This window comes from Rhinolophus sinicus, linkage group LG17 (assembly GCF_036562045.2).
Source record: "Rhinolophus sinicus isolate RSC01 linkage group LG17, ASM3656204v1, whole genome shotgun sequence".
Classification (NCBI taxonomy): Eukaryota; Metazoa; Chordata; class Mammalia; order Chiroptera; family Rhinolophidae; genus Rhinolophus; species Rhinolophus sinicus.
Genome location: NC_133766.1, coordinates 23,081,480 through 23,106,078, shown reverse-complemented (window position 1 = coordinate 23,106,078; position 24,599 = coordinate 23,081,480). Strand labels below are relative to the sequence as shown.

The 24,599-nt window shown below is 43.0% G+C and overlaps 1 protein-coding gene across 1 annotated transcript in view; it reads right to left on the bottom strand.

Moving 5' to 3' along the window:
- Positions 1-1,587: 1,587 nt before the first annotated feature.
- DSTYK (dual serine/threonine and tyrosine protein kinase) overlaps positions 1,588-24,599 on the bottom strand; it is a 49,588-nt gene continuing 26,576 nt past the window's right edge. Inside the window, exons 3-13 of the mRNA XM_019711453.2 lie at positions 23,045-23,714; positions 19,265-19,497; positions 18,789-18,872; positions 17,864-18,040; positions 17,145-17,274; positions 16,631-16,787; positions 16,066-16,198; positions 14,210-14,323; positions 9,632-9,746; positions 6,365-6,499; positions 1,588-5,961 (exon numbers count right to left, since the gene is read on the bottom strand). Coding sequence (XP_019567012.2) covers positions 5,774-5,961; positions 6,365-6,499; positions 9,632-9,746; positions 14,210-14,323; positions 16,066-16,198; positions 16,631-16,787; positions 17,145-17,274; positions 17,864-18,040; positions 18,789-18,872; positions 19,265-19,497; positions 23,045-23,714 — 2,136 coding nt within the window. The 3' untranslated portion in view covers positions 1,588-5,773. The remainder of the gene's footprint in view (positions 5,962-6,364; positions 6,500-9,631; positions 9,747-14,209; positions 14,324-16,065; positions 16,199-16,630; positions 16,788-17,144; positions 17,275-17,863; positions 18,041-18,788; positions 18,873-19,264; positions 19,498-23,044; positions 23,715-24,599) is intronic.

Sequence of the window (24,599 nt, the reverse complement as noted above, 5' to 3'; positions counted from 1 at the left end):
AAGATAAATACCTCTTTCAAACATTAGCCAATTTGCTTTAAGATTTTTTTTTTATTTCTTCATATTTTATCAGTTATATATTGCAATTATTACATCCAAATTAGTGATTTGTCTTAATTTTATTTTTGGTATCTTTGGCTATATGTATGTTCTTTGTAACCTCCATCATTTTTTCTTCAGTACAATGGGGTTCTAGTGAGGGTTTAGTGATTTAATACATGTAAGGACTTAGAATAGTGCCTAGTATATAGTAAATACTCAGTGTGTGTCATTAACTAGTTCCTTTATGGGTTTTTTTTAACATTTAGATCTTCAGTATATTTTTTTGCATGATTTCTTTTTTTCCCTCAGGTGAATAGCCAGTTTTACAAAATAGTCTATTTCCCCACTGATTTGAAATGCCACCTTTAGAATATACTAAGAACAGGCCATCCCTGGAAGCGCTCTAAAAGACCTCACCCAGGACACAGCCATCCATAACTGCACTTGAAAGGCTATTCAATTAACATTTCATGGACTCCTGAGGATCCTACTAAAGATACAAACTTCAACGTTGAATTTAACAATGTGTGGAAACTTGGTGGCCTCTCCCCTCTGAGCACCACCCAAACACAGGACCAGGATGGCCACTCCACTTGCCCTGCTCAAGGGAAAAGCCTGCTGAGGGATGTGTTCTTGGAAAAGCATGCCCAATCTAAAATTGTGTATACCACAAGCTATTTTCTCCAAATAATGGTTAGAGAGGAAGTTAAGAGAACTCAGTCACTCAGAACTTTATACTAGAATATACAGTATATGCATGTAAGATGGGATATTTAGCTGTGATGGGCAGCTGGAGTTAGCGGAGAGTTTCACCAGGGTAAGAGGCTCATCTGCATTAAACGACTCTTGTGTAGGGGTTGGCAGAGAACCACTGAGATCCAACTTCAGCTTTTCCTTTAAGACTTAATCACAAACACATCAACTGTTCAAGGTGTGCTGCCATCTCCTGGCCAATCTTATGCTGTTGACAAATCAGAAGCAGTCACAGCAAAGAGTGATACACCATCCATACAAGCAGGATGGGGTAACCACTAAGAAAAAACACCCTACAGGAGGTGACATACTGCCTGCTGACATTCCCTGGTGACTACAGATAGTGCCACTCTGCTGGTAGTGGCCTATGATGGTGCCTGCTTAGCAAGCAAATCTGAAAGCGGGGTGGGCCAAAGTAGAAAATTCAAATAGGCCAGTATAGATTCTGTCCCCAGATTCTCTCACAGTATAATAACGAATAGCTAGGCTTGTGCACGAGTTCAGAATGCTTCAAGTTTATGCTGAAAAGAAGCTGAAAAAAGGGTGTGTATCCAGGCGAGTTCTGAAAACTAAATTACTGTCGCTACACCTCGGCGTCCTTCTCCACTGCCCCACCCTCTGGTAGTGGTAATGTCAAGTACTGGGAAACCGAGAGTGATTTATGGGGGCGTGGCATGTTCCATCGACCTCTCAGGCAAACTGAGAGGCATCTGAAAGACGTGGACTAGAATACGGAGAATCACGTTAACACGGTGAGGTAAGAGGAAAACAAAAGCCAAACACACGCGAACCTGAAACATCAACGTGACCTTTATTATACAGCACAGCTGGTACTTGTGCATCCCAGCAGGCACACAGAATCCTCCACAAAACCAAAACCAGCTCTTCAAAATTACACTAAATTAAGACTTAACCTATAGTTGTGTCTCTTAAAAATACACACAATTAACACGGTCCTGTTGTAACAATGTGGAAATGTAACAAATGGAAAGAGACAGCACAAGAAGAGAGAGTGTAAGGACTGAAGTTTGTGCTAATTTCTCGTTATTGCACTTTCATTCTACACACTTAGTATGTTACACTTTTATTTAACACTGTAATAAACATTAGTGCTTTAAAACAAACAAAAACATTACGTAAAGACAAAAGACAACAAGCTGTCCAGACCAATTTTCTTTCCAACTGTCTGGGGAGGACGGCCTCGCCAGCGCCAGGTGTCCACATATACTAGTCTCTACCTCATCTCAATTGGTCTGGATGTTAAGAAAGCAAATGAAGTGAAAAATAAAACCCTTTTAAGAACAGTAGTGCTACTTGAAACCCCCAAGGGAGTCTGCAATACAAGTTTCTCAAGGTTACGCCCCCTTACCCACGTTACCATCTGCACTAGCCCTAACCCACCCCACCTCCACATTTAGGAGCAACCTTTTTCTTCTTTTAAAGAGAAATTGGTCTATTTGATCAAGCAAATTCAAAAATCAAGCTTTGAAATCTCAAAGAAAGCAACTCCTCTTTTGGCAATGGGCTCTTGGAGGGCCGCTTAGCCCGCTCTCATGCAGTGTGGACTTCGGAGGTTCCCTATTGGCCAGACGGAACATCAAGCATCCTTCTGGCCAAAGCAAGTCCAGAGGGAGTCTATTCCGCCAAGTACTACTGTCACCACCAATCCCCCTTGGCGTCTCGGTGCTGAATAATGGACCAAAAAATAAAGTGTCGTTCAGTGCAGTTATCATGCTGTAGCCTTGCCCCTCCAAACCATTTCTCCCATAAGAAAAAAAATTTTCCAACACCTTTGGCAGCTTAAGCAAAGATGCAAAAAATGCACTGGAGAGCTGACGGATACTAGTTGAAAGTTCTACCATTCCCCTCTTTCTATCTGTGATAGTAATGTATCCTTTCCTTCACCATTTCCTTGAATTTTAGTGTTAAAAATTAGGAGAAGCTGCTGCCTAGGCTCTGACCCCCTGAAACTGACAAAGAGTCATAAGCGACTCTCTTTGGTCTGGGAAGAACCAGCACAGCCCTCCTTCCTGGAGAAGTGAAAGACTTGCTCAATCCTGAGCTTCTCTCTGCAGAGGATCATGGGAACTAGAGCACACCTGTGGAAACCTCGGCCAAACGAACATTCCTCAACCCATGGCTGGCTCCCTAGGCACAGGGTCAGCCACTCCACCATTTATTCTAATTGCTCTGCAGGAAGGACCCTCACTCAGTCCTGAAGCAACATAAGTGATCAGACTTCACGTGCTTTAAAAATGGCCAGGTGATCATTTGGGGGCTGGGGTAAATTGCCCTAATTAAGTTGATTAGAAGGACAGAACATAGTAAGGGTAGTTCTTCCGTCACATCCTTCTTCCTCCCTCAGCCACAATCGCCTCACCACTTGGGAGCACATATAGCCAAAGCTAGGAGGTAAAATCTTCAGACTTTGGTCTTGCTGAGCACTTGACAGCCCAAGTGCCACCAGACTTCTTTGAATACCTAGTGTCTTCCCGAGTAATATACAGTACAGTACATTTCATGGCATTCCATCACTGTAATAGTAACGGGTGCCAAAGAACAATTAATCCAAAATTAGCTGACAATGTTATAGAACAAAAGCAAAGTATACACGTATTATACATGTACAATGTATTCCTGCACTCAGCCTGCTGAGTGTTTAAATACACCTCCAAATGTCTATATGCGGGCCTTTGCTGGCCTGGAGACTCTCAGGAATATTTCGCACCTTTTCTCGAAATACTTTTTTAAAGAATTGTAACACAGCTATTCGTCCATTGGCTCCTCCTTTTCTCCCTCGCCACTCAGGCAAAAAACGTGGAGACAGAGCTAGAAAACTGGTGTCTGAGAATAGACTAAGCCACAAGGGATGAACTGAAAAGGGACTCTGGGTGGAGAAAAAACCTAACCTCTCACGTGTGAATGGGGGTAAGAAGTAAGACTTCCAACGAACGTTAGGAATGTGGTCTCCATAATGGGATCACAGACTCCTGATTATAGCTAGAGTTAAAAGAAGACAGTCTGGAAAAGGGAACTATATAAAAGCTTTCTGGAAATATACAGAACTAGACTTAGACTATGCAGCAAGTGGAGACTACTTACCTCTTATTTTTAAACTTGAAACCTGGCTTCTTGTAAGGCCTGTCATAGCCCCCAGAAGGGCAACGAGTAAACACTGACAAGAATAGAGTGACTTGAAATAAAGCTAAATAGGTGTTAAAAATTCTAAGAGATACACTGAACATCCTACCATAACAAGGCTGGTGCCTCTAGAACCCAAACACACTGCGACAATCACTTTATCATTTGCAAGTAAAAAGGTTTTTAGTGCTACATGGAGTTCCTGATGGGCTGTAAGTGCTCAGGGGCCTATTACGCTCAAACAGATCACAATCAGAGCCCAGTTCAGCCAGAGTTAAAAACTGAACTTTAAAAGTTGTATGAAACATTTCTTGAAGACTCCCAATTTATACCGTTAATGTTCAAGAGATGGTCATTGTCACAAAGAACCCTAAAAAATTACAGCAGCAAATCTGCCCATTATCTTAAAACACCTACTTAGGGACCTGTTCCACATAGTTTGGAGCTAGGCAGAGGGGACAGACCACAGTGCTCACCTCCACTGTCTATTCCTTCACCTACATGCTTTTCGAAAACTATTGGACCATTTTGGTTGAAGGAGGCATGAAGTCAAGATCTGTGATGCATCTATGTTTAAATTGTTCCCCTGCCTTTGACTGGCATCAGAATTTCTCTTATGTACAACTTCATGGCAAACTCTCCAAAAGACCACCAACCCACCTCCCAACTGCAAGGGAAGGGACCCCTCCCAGATCCTAACACACAGGGGTGAGGGGCACACACAGAACTACAAACAGTGTTCTTCTCTTTCATCTGGTTCTTTTCTTCTAACATATTTAAAATAACGTAAAAAGAAGGAACAAGTTGCAGAAGAAACCTTGGTTAAAAAGCTCACTGATCAAGTTTAAAAACATCAGTGTTTTAGGTTCAAACACAAAAAGAAGAGTTGGATATTTTTGTTTTAAAAAACAAGGCTGGTATCGTTCTAGTGGGTTTGCATGGAGGTCCGTGGGCTCCAGGTCATTGCCCACTTCTCAGCCTCACCAAATACTTCACAATGGTCACTTTTACTAGACACTCACCCCTAAGTACCATGTTAACTGGAGCTTCCCTATCTCGAAACCAAAAAGACAAAAAAAAAAAAAAAAAAAAAAAAATCATGACCCTAGGACAGAAGAGATTCTGCTCTAGGGGTAGCAATAACTTGAAATCCAGTAGCATATACACACACACAAACACTTTTTCTTTTTGTAGCCTCTTAGTGACGTACCCATGAAACCCGCCACCAGAAGTCAGGGCTGTGTGGTCCTATACATGTAAACACACTGGCACTGTAAGGAACAGATAGCTTTGTTTCTAGCTTCATCACTGGGGCCTCTCGCTGTTGCAACCTGAGCACTCTCGGTGCAGATAGCAGGAACCAGGTATCCACAGATTATTTTTTTGCTCTTATGTTTTCACAGTCCCAGAACCAAGCTCAAATTTTCTAAGGGTCCTGATGATTGGATAGAACCAAATTATTCCTAGCTAGAGCCAAAATTATAAAAATTATAGTTTTTAATACTATTGCCACTGTAGTGTCCCACTTGTCTTATAAACATACAGTGAACAGACAACATTTGCCTCCATTTCAGTTCTGAGGCCAGAACGTTGCCTTCTCCAGCTTTTACCAATGTCCTAGACAATCTTTTGCTAATGGGACAGCTTGGGGACATCAGCGAACTGAAGAATATGCTCAGCCACCCAGGAGTCATCTCTGCCCAGAGGTCCCAAGCTGCCCAGCAAGCATCCATTCCCTCAGGAGCTCTCTGTAATGAACAACTGTCAAATTCTTCCCAAGGCCAAAAGGTGAGGGGACAGAAAGAAATAAGAGCGTGAAAGAGAACGGTCTTTGCTTTCAAGTAGAATCATCCAGTCCTCTGTTGGGCTGCTCAGAATGGGACTTGCACAGCCGGTCCATGATGCCCTGGAGCATGGGCTGGACGATGCCCAAGAGGGGTCTCTGAGAGGGGTCGCCGTCCCAACAGGCTTCCATCAGCTGCCAGCACTCCTCATCAAACACGGGAAGACGTTCTGGGCGGACCCCTAGGAAAGGAGCACGGAAGTGAGACCGGTGTCAGTGAGAGGGGATCAATACAAGCCCGAGGCACGATCGCTCACAGGCTGACGACGCAGACGGGGCTCAGAGCACGAGAAGCAATGAGCTTTGGTTTCAAAGGCACACGTCTACGTTAGAACCCAACAGTAACCGTGACGATAAACTGGAACACGCTGGCATAGGAAGCTGAAGAATTAGACATTTTTTAAAGAAGAAAGCCTTTTTGAGACAGTTCAGTACAATGCTGCCTGGAATCAATGGTTTGACTTAAATGTCTTTTCTGGATTCCATGATGGTTTAAATGTGTGGATGGTGATGGTAGGCCCCTGCTGCATTGCTTGGTCTGCTCTCCACAAGAAGTGTGGGCAAAATCGGGCTCATGGCTCTTACCTCTCCGCACATTGTTCCAGAGATGGTCTTTGCTGGCACACCTCTCAAATGCCTCGGGGAGCTTGATAGAGCCTGAGCAGATATACCAGAAAAGAATGCCAAAAGCGTAGACATCCACGGAATTATCGTACTTCCCTACAAGAAGGGGTGACAAGCAGTGAGCCAGGGAGAGAAATCAACAGCATCACCAATAACTAGCATCTGCAGAGGTCTTTACACATTTTGCCCTGAAGCTTTTAACATCCATCACCTCCCATAACAACCCTGTTGGGCAGGACACACTCATAATGCCCATTTTGTAAGATAGAAAATATGGCACCGAAGGTCAAAGCTAGAGATTAAGAAAGCCAAGACTAGAACTTGACGAAGGAGAATGAAAACAGGCCTTTTACTTTAATGGGACAGTCGGAAAGACTAATCCTGAAAGGTCATATTAGGGAAATAAAGTTGGGAAAATACATGCAGGTGTGTAGGTAGGTTGGAACCAGAATATAAAAGTTTTTAAAGTCAGACAGAAGAATCTGGGTTCAGTGGACAGATGGAAGTCATTTATGTTTTAGAGCAGGAGGTGACATGAAAGTATTTTAGAAAGATTATCATAACAGCAATAGCATAGGTTAGAGTAGAAACAAAGGAATTTAATATAAAGTAGCCAAAATAAAATAGCAGTGGGAATAGAAATTTTTTAAAAAAGTAAATCTAGGGGCGGTCGGATGGCTCAGTTGATTTGAGCGCAAGTTCTGAACAACAGGGTTGCCAGTTCGATTCCCACATGGGCCAGGGAGCTGCACCCTCCACAACTAGATTGAAGACAACAAACTGCTGCTGAGCTTCCTGAAGGGCAGCCGGGTGGCTCAGCTGGTTAGAGCACGAGCTCTCAGCAACAAGGTTGCCAGTTCAATTCCCGCATGGGATGGTGGGCTGTGCCCCCTGCAACTAAAGATTGAAAACAGTGACTGGACTTGGAGCTGAGCTGCGCCCTCCACAACTAGATTGAAGGACAACGACTTGGAGCTGATGGACCCTGGAGAAATGCACTGTCCCCCAATATTCCCCAATAAAAATTTAAAAAAATAAAAAAACACACACCTAAATCTAGAGAAAGAAAAATGATGACTGTGCACTTCGTTCTGCTGTGGGGAGGACTCCAGCTCTCCAGCTCTGCCTCCTAACCCTTACGTGAAGGGTAGGGGAAAGACTTGTGGAAATCCACATACATTCCTAATTTACCTCTTCCCGATACTACCGAGTGACCTGTGGTTACCTTTTCATCATCTTTCCATCTTCCCCAACAATGATACAACCCCTCCCCCTCCACTCAGGCTCAAAACCTCCGCGTCATCGTTTAGTCATTCTTTTCTGTTCATCAAACTTGGTATCAAGTTAATAATAAAACCTTGCCCATTCATCCTCTGCATTATCTCAAATCTGTCACTTTTTTTTGTTTCAGCTCTACCACCAACCTAACGCTAGAGACCACCACCACTGTTTCCCTACTTTGGTTCTTGCCACTCAAGTAACCTCTACCTATTGCTGCTAAGCTAACCTTCCATAAACATTTTTCATTCCTCACCTGCTCAAAAACTCAATAGCACCTTACTTCTTCCACATTAAGCCTTCACGCCTTCGCATGAATTCCGGCCTGGTTTGCTATTATTCCCCAAATGGATTTCTTACCTGTCATGCTTATTTCTATTCTGCAATTTTCCTCATATTTCCCATTCCCCAGCCTCCAGAATTTTCTTTCCTTCGTGATACATGGTTAGACTCTAGAGACAGAAAGAGCTGGATTCCAATCCCAGCACTATGACTTCTGGCTCATTGTTCTGGGGTGGGTTTCCTCAGCAATCTGACCTTGACCTAACTTTATCCACGATATGGACATAAAAATGCCAAGAGACTTGTAGTGAGGATTAAATGGAATAAAATATATGAAAAAATATACTCACACTGCCTAGTTCAAAGAATATACTTAACCATGAGTTCCCTTTCCACCTACTGATCTTTCCAAATCTGACGCAAGTTCTACCTAAAATCTCACTTCTCCCACAAAACCATCAAACATGTCACAACCTTCACTTATCCCTTCCTTGACCACCACACCAACATTACATTACGTAGCATTTAATTTAGCACTTAATCATATGCTGTCTTACATTACCTCCTAATTATTTTACCTCTATTAACATCTCTGTCATCTGTAAGTTCTTTATGTTAGGGGACAACTCCTAATACATATACCAGTTGAGACAATCAAGTTTGCGAACTTGTTGCAACAATGTTGCTAACCTTTTTTGATATCAGAGGGATTATTCATTATGAATTTGTACCAACTGGACAAACAGTTAACCAAGTTTACTATTTGGAAGTGCTGAAAAGGCTGCATGAAAAAGTTAGACGACCTGAACTTTTCGTCAACAATTCATGGCCCTTGCATCACGACAATGCACCAGCTCACACGGCACTGTCTGTGGGGGAGTTTTTAGCCAGTAAACAAATAACTGTATTGCAACATTCTCCCTACTCAACTGATCTGGCCCCCAATGACTTCTTTCTTTACCTAAGACAAAGGAAATACTGAAAGGAAGACATTTTGATGACATTCAGGACATCAAGGGTAATAAGACAACAGTTCTGATGGCCATCTTTTTCTTTCTCCAGAAAAAGAGTTCCAAAATTGCTTTGAAAGGTAGACCAGGTGCTGGCGTTGGTGCAAAGCTTTCCAAGGGGCGTACTTCAAAGGTGACCATAGTGATATTCAGCAATAAGGTATGTAGTAGCACTTTTTCTAGGATGAGTTCGCGAACTTAAATTGTCTGGCCTTGTACATATGAAGTGTTTCCCCAAAAATAATACTGGGTCTTATATTAAGGTTTGCTCCAAAAGACGCATTAGGGCTTATGTTCAGGGGATGTCATCCTGAGAAGTCATGCTAGGGCTTATTTTCCGGTTAGGTCTTATTTTCAGGGAAACATGGTAGGAGTTATTCAGTCAATATTTTATGATTAAATAATTGGTTGATTATGGCATTACACTAATAGCCCAGAGACACATCCAAAAGAACAGTTAATGACTCCCATTTGTACTTGTCTTACTGACCCCTTGACCTCTTCACTTTTCCCCTTACTTGTCTTAGGTTTTCCTTGTTCTGTTTTCTCCCTTGCCTGGGCCAGATGTGCCAGTGGAAACTACTCTTAGCTCAAGGGGTTGCACTCAGGGTTACAGCACAGAGCCCAGCCCAAATCCACTCCCTGCCCTCCAGCTTACCTGTGAAAAGTTCAGGGGCCATATGGATCGGTGTCCCCACAATGCTGCCTGACATCATGGCCTCTGGCTTGCAGAATCCTAAGTCAGTGATCTTGGCACGGTTCTGCTTATCCAGCTGTCAACAAAGCAGGGCACGAGTCACCCTGTGTCTGGTCCTGCACACAGCACTCAGCTGCATCCCCAAGCTCGCAAGCAGGTATCTACCTCAGTAGAACTTACTCCTGCCTCCAGATTCATTCCCATTACTGTCTTCTTCCCAGACAGACTGTAAGTCACCTGACGGCAGCGACTGCCGTTTTCATCTTTGGATTCCCAGCTAACTGCACAGTGCCTGGTACTGTCAGATGCTTAACAAATCTTGGAAGAATGAGAAAGTGAAGACACCGAGTTAAGTATTTCGGTTCCTGATTACTCTCCTCTGACCTCCAACTCCAGGACAGAAAACTAAGTAAGAAGGTTGAGGTCCTTTGACCAGCTGAGCAGTTTCTTGAATTCCCTGTAGTTTCCTTTCCTTAAGGTTCAAGAGAATAAATCTGTGTCTCATTTGGTTATTGATAAGCCTCTTACTTGTAGGATTCAGCCTATAATTTGGGGAAGATCTTTCCTTCCCCTAAGTTGCTGTATCTTTCTTTATACATCATTTAAGTGTTGCCAGAGACTCCTCAATGATAATCCAATATATTTTCATGAGAAGTATGTCAAAAGATTCTTTGTAACTTACATAAAGGGACTAGTGGGTTCATGACTATCTTCCCTCTTAAGATGCATTTACCCATCTTAGCCCTCATCCAGTACCTCTGATCAAACCCTAAACAACAACAAGACCAAGAATCCTTAAAAATATCAATGTCACAAAAGCATAGAAAGGCAGAAGGACTATTCTAGATGAAAGGACACTACAGAAACATGGCGACAAAACGCAATGCATGATCCCTGGATTGGGATCAAACAAATAGACTACATTTGGGATAATTGAACATATTTGGGACAATTGGAAAATGTTAATACAGACAGTATGTTAACTAACAGTATTGTATCAATGTTAAATTTCTTGGGTGTGATAATGGCATGTTCGTTACATAGAAGAATGCCCTTTTTCTTAGGAGATACAAGCTGATGTACAGGCATACCTCGGAGATAACACAGGTTCCGTTCCAGACAATAGCTATAAAGCCCATATTGCAAAAAAGCAAGTCGCATGCATTTTTTGAATTCCCAGTGCATATAAAAGTTATGTTTACACTATACTGTAGTCTAGTAAGTGTGCAATAATATGATATCTAAGAAAACAATGTACATACTTTAATTAAAAATACTTCATTGCTAAAAAATGCTAACCATCATCTGAGCCTTCAGCAAGTCGTAATCTTCCTGCTGGTGGAGGGTCTTGCCGAGGCTGCTTCTTGATGGCGGCTGACTGATCAGAGTGGTTTGCTGAAGGCTGGGTGGCAATTTCTTAAAATAACACAAAAACTAACTTTGCCGTGTCAATGACTCTTCCTTTCACCAACGATTTCTCTGTAGTATGTGATGCTGTTTCATAGCAATTTACCCACAGAACTTTTTTCAAGATTGGAGAAGTCCATCCTTTCAAACCTTGCTGCTGTTTAATAACTACCGTGTTTCCCCAAAAATAAGACCTAGCCAGACAATCAGCTCTAATGCATCTTTTGGAGCAAAAATTAATATAAGACTGGATCTTATTTTACTATAATATAAGACCGGATCTTATACAAAATAAGATCCGGTCTTATATTAATTTTTGCTCCAAAAGACGCACTAGAGCTGATTGTCCGGCTAGGTCTTATTTTTGGGGAAACAGGGTAAGTTTATGTAATATTCCAAATCTTTGTTGTTATTTCAACAATCTTCACAGCATCTTCGCCAGGAGTGGATTCCATCACAAGAAACCACTTTCTTTGCTCATCAATAAGAAGCAACTTCTCAACCATTAAAATTTTATTAAATTGTAGCAATTCAGTCACATCTTCAGGCTCCACCTTTAATTCCTCCACTGAAGTTTTGAGCCTGTCAAAATTATCCATGAGGTTGGAATCAGCTTCTTCCAAACTCTTGTTAATATTGATATTTTGACCTCTTCCCAAGAATCACAAATGTTCTTAATGGCATCTAGAATGAGGAATCCTTTCCAGGAGGTTTTCAATTTACTTTGCCCAGATCCATCAGAGGAATCACTATCTATGGCAGCTATTGCCTTACAAAATGTATTTCTTGGGGCCGGCCTGGTGGCTCAGATGGTTGGAGCTCCGTGCTCCTAACACTGAAGGCTGCTGGTTTGATTCCCACATGGGCCAGTGTCAGATGGCTCAGTTGGTTGGAGTGTGGGCTCTCAACCACAAGGTTGCTGATTCAACTCCTCGACTCCCTCAAGGGATGGTGGGCTCTGCCCCCTGCAACTAAGATTGAACACGGCACCTTGAGCTGAGCTGCCGCTGAGCTCCCAGATGCTCAGTTGGTTGGAACGCGGGCTCTCAACCACAGGTTGCCGGTTCGACTACGGCAACTGGACCTGGAGCTGAGCTGTGCCCTCCACAACTAAGACTGAAGGGACAACAACTTGACTTGGAAAAGTCCCAAAAGTACACACTGTTCCCCAATAAAGTCCTGTTCCCCTTCCCCAATAAAATCTTTAAAAATAAATAAATAAACTTTGTATTTAAAAAAAAGATGTATTTCTTAAATAATAACACTTGAAAGTCAAAATTATTCCTTGGTCCATGGGCTGAAAAATGGATGTTGTGTTAGCAGGCATGAAAACAACATTCAGCTTGTTGTACTTCTCCATCAGAGTTCTTAGGTGACTGGGTGCATTGCCAATGAGCAGTAATATTTTGAAAGGAATCTTTTTTCTGAGCAGATCTTAACAGTGGGCTTAAAATATTCAGTAAACCATGTTATAAACAGATGTGATGTCATGTAGGCTTTGTTGTTCCATTTATAGAGCACAGGCAGAGAAGATTTAGCATAGTTCTTAAAGGCCCTAGGATTTTTCCAAATGGCAAATGAACACCTGCTTCAACTTAAAGTCACCAGCTGCATTAACCTCTAAAAAGAGAGTCAGCCTGTGCTTTGAAGCTTTGAAGCCAGGCACTGACTGCTCCTCTCTCGCTATGAAACATAGACGGCATCTTCTTCCAGTATAAGGCTGATCTGTCTACACTGAAAATCTGTGGTTCAGTGCAGCATCCTCTTTCTCTTATCTGGAGCTTCCGGATAACGTGCTGCAGCTTCTACATCGGCTCTTGCTGCTTCACCTTGTACTTCTGTTATGAAAATGGCTTCTTTCCTTAACCTCATAAACCAACCTCTGCTAGGTTCAGACTTTTCTTCTGCAACTTCCTCACCTCTCAGCCTTCACAGAATTGAAGAGATTAGGACCTTGCTCTGGATTAGGTTTTAGCTTAAGGGAATGTTTATACCAGTTTGATCTTCTATCCAGACCACTAAACCTTTCTCAATATCAGCAATGTTTCACTTTCTTATCATTCATGTATTCACTGGAGTGGCACTTTTAATTTCCTTCAAGAACTTTTCCTTTGCATTCATAACTTGACCAACTGTTTGACACAAGAGGCCTAGTTTTCAGCCCATCATAGCTTTCGATGTGCCTTCCTCATTAACCTTAATCATTTCTAGCTTTTGATTTAAAATGAGAGATGTGTGACTTTTCCTTCACTTGAACACTTTGAGGCCATTATGAGATTATTAACTGGCCTAATTTCAACACTGTTGTTTCTCAGGAAATAGGAAGGCCCAGGACAGGGAAAGAGACGGGGGAACAGCCAGTCAGTCGAGCAATCAGAACATACACATTTATTGATTCGGTTTTCTGTGTTATATGGGTGTGGTTTGTGGTGCTCCAAAATAATTACAATAGTAACATCAAAGATCACTGATCACAGATCACCATAATATGAAACTAATGACAAAGATTGGAATATTGTGAGAATTACCAAAATGTGACACAGAGACATGAAGTGAGCAAATGCTATTGGAAAAAAGGCACCAATAGACTTGCTCGAGGCACGGTTGCCACAAACTTTCAATTTTTAAAACACAGTATCTGTGAAGTGCATTAAGCAAAACATAATAAAATGAGGTATACTTATATTTAGGAATGACATATTATCTGCAACTTACTTTCATATAGTTCAATAAAGCTGTGTGTGTGTGTGTATGTGTGTGGAGAGAGAGAGAGAGACAGACAGACATAGGAAGAAAGAGAGAGAGAGGCAACGAGATAAGAGACCATACTGAAAGAGAGAATGTGAATTTAGGTGAACAGTACGTAGACTTTCATTGTACCACCCTACTAACTTTCCTGTAAGTTTAAATGTTTTCAATAGTGTTGAAGGAAAAAACTTCAGCAATATAAACTGGATCTATGATGCAAGTCCTCCCTTAAGCTTTAAGTTCAAGATACCATCCATGTACTCTGCTGTTAACTCCACTACTTTCCTTCCAGCTGTTTCCTGTGATCAAACTTATGTGTACCCTCCAGAAGTCACTTAACTCAAAGAGGCAGCACGTTATCATGGGCAAACAGCTCTTACTCACCAGCACGTTTTTCAGTTTGATATCACGGTGGACAAGTCCCTGGCTGTGCAGGAAGCGGATCCCTTCCACCACATCTAGTGCTATCTGCAAACGTGTCTCCAGGGTCAGCCCAGCCTTGGGGAGACAAAAGAGCTTACTTGTCACTAGAAGGTAATTCTTCAATCCAACCTGCTTACACCAACTAAGAGTTCCTGCTGTGGGGTACAGAAAGACTGACTGCACTAGGGTACACAAGGACAGAAAAGTGGATCAAAAAAGGGAAGAGAAAAGCAGTTAGGAAACGGAAGTAGAGGAAAAGCAAGGAAGGACAAGCTATACAGGACAGATAAAATCCCTGAAGGCTGCACTGAGGCCAGCTGGATAATCCCCAAATGTGACTAGGAATGATGCAACCAAACGACTAAAGGCATGAGCTCATTCTAACCCCTAAACAAACTCTGGAACTGCCCTTGAGACTCAAAGTATTTCTAGGTCCCTCAGCAGATTTACATCCATTGCTCTGTAGACCTAGTTAGGCCAGGTTGGGTTTTATGGATTCCAATACCGAAGTCACTAATCTTGTACCAAGCCTCCGATTTAGGGTACCTTGCATTCTGGAGAACATTACATCACTTGACAAAAAGCTCAGCTATGGTTCTCTAGCCCACTTGTGGAGAAACAGCAGACAACGCTGACCTTAACTCCTCTGAAGTGAAAAGGGAAAGCCACTTCGAGGGTCATTTTCTTCACCATATTGAGTTCTCACAGGTCCTACAAGCATTTCTAAGGAGTCCTTGGTTCTACTTCTGGAAGCTTCCATATACACTGGTACAAGAGAAATCTGTGAGAAGGGACCTATCCAGACACCTGGAGTTAGCGTTCCCCCATTCTCCTCAGCTACAGTGCAGAGAACAGACAAAAGTAACCTCTCCACTTCCTTTTTGGTGGTTATTTTAAATGAGGGAAACTCAATATCCAACTGAGGGTGTTTCACCTTCACTAAAATAAAAGCTTTTGATAGCTTTTCATTGTCTGTAACAGAATTTGAATTCTACGGAAACGCTTAACATTTTTAATCCTTTATAATTTCTCCCTAACATTTCTGTGCACATTCTCTCTTCCCACCCCCAACAATTCCCAAAATGAACCAGCTGCTCCAACCTGCGTAGTGTCTTGACTGGTCTTCCAAGGCTCTTGCCATCATGCTGTTTCCTCCCCGGCCTCTTCTTTCCAACTGCCCACATTTTATCCTTCAAGGTGCACTTATCAAACTCAAACAACACGTCTTCATGAAATATTCACTGACTATAATGATCTTCTCTTCTTTTCTTTTTTTTTAAGGAGGGCACAGCTCACCGTGGCCCATGCGGGGATCGAACCGGCAACCTCAGTGCTATCAGCACTGCGCTCTAACCAACTGAGCTAACCGGCCGTCCCCTGACTATAATTATCTTAAAAGTTCCTGACAATTACACTGTTTGACATCCCTTTATGGTGCTTAGTAGAGGGCCTCATACAAAGCAGTCACTAATAAATATGTGTTGACTAAACGACAAAAACTGGCTGTATCCATGGACAGCAAAAAGGAGAAAGAAAGAACAACAGAGTCATAGGAAACTTTTGTGCCCTTCTGAGTAGCCCAGATTCCCCCACTACCACAGGAGGTAGAAGTGGTGACTCACAGTATTCTGGATATGAAATGGGCCAGACAGATTCTGAGAAATTCTTAAAGTTTTTTGGCAATAAGGGTTATAAAGCTTGACTACTGCAACAATGTTTCAAGAGCGCTAGAAGCTCTGAACAAACGCGGATGAAAGGCCAGGCAGGAAGCTGCAGAGCTGGCTGCCAGCGAGAGCCCTGTCCTTGCCTCGCCTCACCTTCAGCCCAGTGTAGAGGTCCCGGTGTAGACGCTCCATAATGAGCAGCACGGCAATGCTGGAGCCACCGCCGTAGTTGTAGTCGATGACGGAACCATGGAGATCCACCAGTCGCTCATGCTTTGGCAGAGACCTGGGAGGAAGGAGAGAGGTCGGGGCTATAACACAGCATGCCACCACAGGGGAGGGAACAACCTGAGGCCGTGTTTAGTCCAGGTCCACAGGTAGTGGCTCTGGTCCAGAGAGAGGGCAAAGAGAATGAGCTCCTGAGCAAAGACAAAGAATTGTGGCATCTAAAAATGCAGAGGCCTTAAGGACTAAGGAAGAAAGTCAAATGCAGGGATGAGCCTGAGACATTAGGATGGTGGAGAAAAGGCAAGCAAACACAGTAATGGCCTTGATGACAGCACAGCTCTGGGCCAGACACAGCAACACTGGTCCACACCATTTGAGACCTAGGTGTGCAGAGATAAGGCATAATGTAGTTTTTGGTGCAAAATGCATAGCAGGCTTCTGGCTTCTTCTCGGGGTCTCCTCCCATAGACGTGAATGAGACCTGACCCACCTCATGTAGTGAAACTCCAAAGCCAGGTCATTCCAATGCTTCTCATCCGGAGGGACAACCGACTTGAGGGCACAAGGGAAGTGTCCCCCCCAGTTGTCACACAGGTACACCACACCGTACTGGCCCCGGCCCAGTTCCTGTCCCAGTTTAGGTTTACCTGCAAGGTGCAGAGACAGAGATAAGGCAGGAGGGTGGGGACCTCCAGGGCAACCTCCCTAGGATTCTTAGCCTTGGCCCTGCCTGGAGGTAAGAGTCGTAACTACATAGAGAGGAAGAAACGAGGGCGTCCTTCTAAACCAGCACAAAGTCACCTAACTGGTTTGATTTGAATAAACTTTGGTTATGTTATTTCAACTATATAAACAGCAGGACCAAACACACTCAGGATTTCAAAAACACATCAAGGAGTGCTTAGGTAGCTTCGCAAGGAAGCAGCTTTTGACACTTGGATTCTCCGAGGTTGAACATGAGAATGTCAGGCATCCAATTTACTTGCAAAGAAACAAGGACTCACGATGCAGCAAGACATCCTGTAAAGAACGGCTCTCCAGAGAAAGGCGGGCCAGGCGGGGGGCGTGATCTTTCCGAACCTTCAGCCACAGATCTTCAGTTTTCTCCAACCTGCCTGAGTGGCCAGCTTCCAGCTGGGAGGACACAGAAAAAAGACATGACCTCTCAAGTCCCTAGCTCTGAATTCTCCCCATTATATAGGAATAATAATATCTGCCTCAGGATAGCTGTGAGAATTAAGTAAAATATATGTAACATATTTAGTTCAGAGATTGGTTATAATGGGCTCTCAACAAGTAATAACTTTTCTTCCTGGAGGCATATCATATCTACCCACCCTCCCCTAAGACACACAAATATTCATACACACACACACACACACCAAAGGGACAAGCAGATGGCACAAAACTGCAAACTAGTATGGAAGATGGAAATTCATCCCTTTCTGTAATTTACTCCTAAAACACTATATAAACGTATATAAAATTCCTGCCCCTCAATTTTCATTCCTCACTCAACACAATGGAAATTAACTGACTCCCTGCATTCTCCCTAGAGTTAAAATAGAAAAATATCCACGTGAACAATTTACTGATGAAGCTTCCTGTGTCATATTATACTAGTAATTTTTTTAATTATGTGGCGAGCAGAGAGTAAAATATTCCCCGTGGAGGAGGTTGTTCTCCACTTGATCCAGCTGTATGTCCCGTCCTACATACCCACCTGCCGCAATGAGGCTGCAAAGGCCTCATGAGAACTATTGAGCCGGGTCCGGAACTGGCTGCAAATGCTTTTGGCCAACTTGGAGGCACTGAGGCTCTCAATGGCTTCCTGGGCCACCTTCCTCTTCCATTCTAGTGTGATGGCAGGTGGGCTCACCCATGTGATGCGCTGAATGATCTGCCAGGAGGAGGACAGTGAGAACACATGGGAGACAGAAACCACTAGAAAGAAACAACGTCCTTCCTCCTCTGGGTTATCCACTCTTAAGACAGGATGCACATGAAGCCCAAGACTCCTCTCCAATTCTATCTACCTCAAAATCAAGGCTCAGCTCAAAGGAAAGCATTACAGAGCACTCGGCCTAGTCTGCATGCTCACAAACTCAATACGTTACGTCCAGTGCCAGGGAGTGCCTGACAAATCCACTGTGAAGTCAGTAAGTAACTCTACATAAGAGCCGGACCAAATTCCAGAAAAGCAACCACACTCACGGCGTCCGGCAACAAAACCTGGTTCTGAGAAAACATTTAGGTTGGGACAAAAAAATATGAAGAAGCTGCAACCACTCAGCCCTGCCTTTGTAGCTCCAAAACAGCCATAGAAAATTCATAAATAAATGGGCATGACTGTGTTCTAATAAATTTATTTATAAAATAATATTTTTAAAAAATATGAAGAAGCTAGTGAAGCAGGGTCTATGGCTCCATAAAATATCACTGAAACATGCCACTTTAAAGAGTTAAAGGGCGCACTATTAACAATTACTGCAGAATAGGCATAAACCAGATTCTCCCAGGCGGGCAAACTAAGACAAACAGCCACCCCAAACTAACAGAAGATCCTGGATACCTGTTCTCTACCAGAGTGACTAAGACTCATTGGAGCCAACTAAGAGCTAAACATTTTTTCCCTAGGCAACCTCTACCTGCTTGATTTGCTCCCACAGCATTCTTGTAACCGAGGACCCTGAGTGGAATGTGACTTCGACGTGATAGGCAGCATTTAAGATCTGAAAGAGAGCACACAAAAGAAAATTAATATGCCCTGAATAGAGTGGCTATTTTAAAAATGCAATAAATGATATTTACTTCAAGAACGTAGTCTGGTCTCCAGGTTTTCAAATTTATTCCTCAATATATGTTCAGAGTCAATGCAAGTTGATCACTTTTTGTGACTATTTGGGCCCCTTTTCTTCATCTTCTTCTTGCTCATCAACTTACAGCAATTGTACAGTGCACAAGCACCTCCCACAGGCAGTGGTCATGTGGTAAGAAAAATAGAATTCTAACTGGATCAGCAAAAAGTTGAAAGGGAAATTGTTGGCTAACTTGAACTTGGGCTTGTGTGTGGATTGTTTCATGCATTATCTGTGACATGGTGTCTTAAACATTCTGTGAGTACCTGTTTGAGATTATTACTGGTGATGTGAACTGAAACATCCTGAGACTTCTCCAGGCTCTGCAGACACCGTTCCAGGGTCCCGACAAAGCTCTCACGTAGGTAATCCACCGAGCTGATGAGCTTGTTAGCCACCGCCTGATTCAGCCGGGAGATGATGAGCTCTTGGATCTGTCGGATGCAGCACTTGATCTCTCTGGTGCCCACGGGTTCCCCATTCTCAGGGACAATGACATCTATGGAGGCAGAGAAATAAGCTAGCTGACTGCGAGGGTCGGGGCAGGTACACTGGGCAAAGGCATCCCTCAAGTCAGAGCCGAGGAGCTCCCATGATGACGGCTGCAAAACACATGCTTGGCTGACAAACTCTGGCCTCAGGATGACCAGGGGCCATGCAACCCTCAACTACTTAAGGGAGCTAGGAATCTTAAGGAGCAATTGTGTCTAGAATGAGCCTCCTGATTTCGTTAGCTTTTTGGTCACATTTATAGGAGGGGTAGAACATTTATTGAGTGCAGACGATTTGAAAGCACTATAGTAAGTATTTTACATGTGTAGTCTAATTTAATCCTCAAAATAACTTTGTCAGGTGGACACTGTTGGTTCTATTGTATAGATCAGGAAACAGCCTCAAAGAGAGGACAAAGTGGGGATGTACAGTTAGTAATATAATCAGCAGCTGAACCCAAAGCTCATGGATTCCCAAACCTCTGACCTTTGTCATATTTCACACTACCTAGCATACTAAGAAAACTCCCAGAGTCAGGAATTCAATTCTAATCAATTGCTAGATAAATAAAAAGTAAAACTAGAACGTTGTCCCCACCATGCCACTATCTCTCAGGATTAGAAACTCTGTTTTGCAAGCCAGAGGACAGAAGCAATTAAGAGGAGACAAATTACCTGCAAAAAACTCTACTACTGAAAAAGCACTCTCGTGTCAACTGATGGAAATTTAAATTAGTGCTACCTCCTTGGAGGAAATCTGGCAATATCTGCCGAAATTCTAAACTAACCAACCAACAACAACACAAAATCTATATACCTTTCGACCTAACTGCTCTTCTTCTAGAAATTATTTTTCTAGAAGACAAAAAAATAAAATGTATTTTTTGAAGTCCCTGAAAATGGACATTGCTCAGACTATGCATGACTAAGTAGTCTCGAGCATAGAAATACATCCTTACAAGTCCCAAAGATATGTAGGTACAATAATGATCAATGCAGTACAGTTTGTAATAGCAAAAAGATAAGAAAGAAATAGACAAAATGTCCATCAGTAGGGGAGGAGTTAAATAAATTAATGTATATCCATGAGAAGACAAATTTGTATGCACATTTATGGGAAGACCTCTAAGGAATGACTTAAGTGCAAAAGCAAGGAGCAGAAGAACATAGAGAGGAAAACTGATGACCGGGGGACTGCATCTATTTACCTTTGCGTTAAGTACCATGTATGAAGGTATTATCTTGGCAAAAAATAAGTATTTTATAAAGTACGTTTGTCATGATACCCAGTGTGTATGTATTACTTTTATTTAAAAACAAACAAAAACCAGTAATAGAAATCTGGCTCCAGAGAATATGTGGGTAAGCTCTCTTCTAAATCTATTTATTGTTGGCTCAAGAATACTCAGAAAGGACTTAGAACAAGATAAGAAGCAGACATGTAAGTTGCGTCTAATATATAGCCAACTAGGTAAGTAGATCCACAAATCCACAACGTAGTTAACAGAGCCAGACATTTGATCTATTTGTTCCCAGCTACTCTCACGTGTGTTGAACTAACTACTGTATCCCAGACACCAAACATGGTATGCCTGGCACATAACAAATAATCAAATATTTCACTGTCTGCCCACCTCCCTGCCCTACCCGCGTTTATCATGTGTTCTATGATGCCAGCACTGCTGCTCCAGCGTCTGTAGTTAAATATTCAGAAGAGGCCCTAGGATTTCCACTGCAAGTAAGCATTTCTCAGCAACTCCTCCCTCCCATAGGAATTTACCAAAGAGGTATTTTTGTTCATCTTTAGAAAAACCTGTAAGAAATAAGGCACCCTATGCACGTGAAAGCGACCCATATTTCCTTTGTATCTGTAAGTGTAACATAGCCGTACACCATCATTCACACACTCGCTCACTCTCCAAAGATGTAACAGACACTGTGTTATTTGCTGCAAGGGGTATAAAAATGAATAAGACCTTCACCTCTAAGATTTTAGAAAAGTGTCAGAAGAACATAATTGTTAATAACTATAATAAAAGATGGAAAGTGAAATATACCAGAAATTTCAATTACAAATGAAATGTTTTGGGAGTTCAGATGAATGCGATGGTTGTTAGCTAAGAAAATTAAAGACAACTTCATGAAAAACGTTACTTGGAAGAGGACTTGATGGGTAGGTAGCATTTGGAAATTCACAGGCAATAGAAGACATTTCAGGCTTAGGGCAGGGCATGAGCAAAGAAAAAGTAAAAGGAACATCTAGAGGAGAGCAAGCAGTTGACCAACTGAAACAGAAACTACAGGAAGGCGCACAGTGGGAAATAAGACTGAGGCAGTTGGTAAGCGCTTGGCTTTGGAAGATTTTTAATGAGGCAAAGGAGTCTAAGCTTTGTAGGAACAGGGAGCTAATAAAGGTGGACTGGAGAAAGGAACCCAAGGCATCAGTGAGACCGTCAGTAACAATATTTCAGGTAGACTAGAGAAGAGGGACTAGAAAAGCACAGGCAGATACAAAATATGGACGAAGACTCAGCAGGACTTGGGAACTGACTGGCTGTGGGGATAAGAGAAAGAAAACAGTTAAAGACCACGCTGAGGTTTTGAAGCTGGTCACCAGGAAGATGGTGGCATCAAGTTACCAGGAGCAGATTAAGGAGCAGTGAAGCATGGAAAAAAGGAGTATGGGTCCAGGAATCAGATTATTTAGACTCAAATTTTGCCTCTCCTTTAGTAGTTGTGTGACTCTGAGCAAATTACTTAACCTGTCTAAGTCCCAGTTCCCTCATCTAGAAAATGCAAGAAGTAGACTCCACCTAGGGAGGTTGTTGCCTTTGAAAAAAACTGATGCTGGTCCCATGTCAGAAATTCTGATGAATTAGCAGTCTCGAGCGTCTCTATTTTCAAAAAGCCTCCCAGGCGACTTGGATGGGTAGCCATGATTGAGAACCTAAAGCGGAACTTGCAAACCATGTCCCTTTAATTAATGGGTAGTAGAGCTAATGTTCACGCAGAAGACTCAAACAGCAGTCAGTGTACAAAGTCAGCAGCATGTAAACCTCAGACACTGAGACCTGCCTAACCATTTTGGCCCAATTTTGTTAATAGCCATTCGTGAAGAATGGAACTGCCAGAAAAGCTAAAAACACTACTTTGGAAAATCCTCCTGAGTGGGGTTTTAGGAGCAGCCTGAAAAGAAAATGGAAACCATGACATGCGTACAGAAAGGATCAATGAAGAAGCATGAACTATGCAAAAGGAGTCAAGGCTAAAAGCATGACTTAGTAACATTCTTCAAATGGCTCTTCTCCAGCTCCATCAGGGTCAAGGGGATACAGATAGAAGCTGGAGATTAAAGAGCACTATTAGAATGAATTGACCAAAAGTTAGGCTAACAGTCCTGGGAAGGAATGACAATGGTATCCTCCAGGAAGGTCTCTTGGAACAAGGCCATCTTGGCTACGTTCCTGCTGATTATGGCGGCGTGCATGAGATGATCGCGCGGGTCCTCCATCCTCAGCTGAAGGAGCCCCAGCACCCCCACGCTCTCTGCCCTACCTTTAAACTCCATCTTGGCAGCGTCATCCAGCAGTTCCTCCTTCATGGTGTTAAGCGTCTCAACAATCATGTCCTTCATTTCCTCCTGCTTCCGGTTGGCGATATTCATCAGCGATTCATACAACTCATTCTCCATTTTCCGCGTGTACTCCAGGCGCTTGGGAGTAATCTGCAGGTCCCGCTGCATGTCAAAGGCCTGGTTAATACAGACGTCGAGGCAGCAGCAATGTACCAGGTTCAGGGCCCTGGCTGCGTCCACCAGGCGAGCCTGCAGCACCTGGTGACAGAAGGTGCTCAAGTGTCTTAGCCTCTCACTTTGTTCCACCAACATGCTCTGAGCTTTAGTGTCCTGGCCGGGGGCCCCACAGTTACAGTGACTGATGCTCAGATAGCCCAGGTCAATTAGCTGGCGATGAAGTGCTGACCTTTCACTCTCCGTTCTTCTGGTGGAGGAGTCAATGATCTCTGAGCCCAGCTGCGGCACTTTGAAAAAGAATATGGGGAAGGAGAAATACTCCCGGATTTCCTGAAGCTCTTGCTCCTCCCTCTCAGAGAGTTCATCTTTGTGAAGCGCATAGGTTATCACAGGCAAGAAATCATTCACCACGTCGCCCAACACATCCACTGTGGGCCGCAGGCCTTGGCATGGTGCCACCACAACGTCCACCTCCTGGAAGGGGAAAGGGGACAGATCAGCACTGCAGGGTCAGAACCCATCCTTGCCTCCCCAAAGTCCCACACTGAGACCCAAATCCAGATCTATGATGGGGCACCTGGACTTTGACACGCCCCAATCATGTGTCCACCTCAGTTACCAATACTGCCTGGGGCAGCCCATGCAGGCGGGCACTCATCTAGAGAGTGAAAAAGCAACGTGGAAATGGCAGCCCCTTTAGCCATTTCAGATAAAAAGAATATTTAGTCCCTGCCTTCCTTTGTTGCTTGGAAACTCCCACTGAGTCTGTCTGATTAAGAAATAAGACAAATAATGGAAGAAGTGTTTTGGAAATGACCAGACTAAGAGTGAGTCTGCCTGGAACGTTCCTCCCACTCTTGCACTTCTCTCACACCCCCATCCCCACCTTTCTAACCTGGTCTACTCTCAAGCATCCTTTAAATCTCGATGTGTATGTCATGTTATACCCTTACAGAGTCTTTCCTATTACACAATCCCAAGCATTCTCTATTTCGCCTTTTCTTAATGTTCAACACATTTATAATGTATTTATTTAAAACCCGTTTTTCCCCATTAGTCAGTAAACTCTTTGAGGGCAGGGGCCATGTCTATCTTGCTCATGACTGTAACTACAGTACCTAGCAGTACTGTTGAATCAATCAATCAACAGCAAACTAAAAGCCAGGTTTGCCAAATATTATTCCTGTCCTATTCTAAGAGTGTGCAGGCATCCCAAAGTCTTAGCCACCTAAGTCTTGGTAACAACCTTTATTCTCATGATCACTTGGTAGGACAGAGACGAAGGTTTGCCTATCCAATATTTATCCTCTGTTTATTGGGAAGGCAATGTCCTTTACAGACAGACAGGGGTGGCCAGGA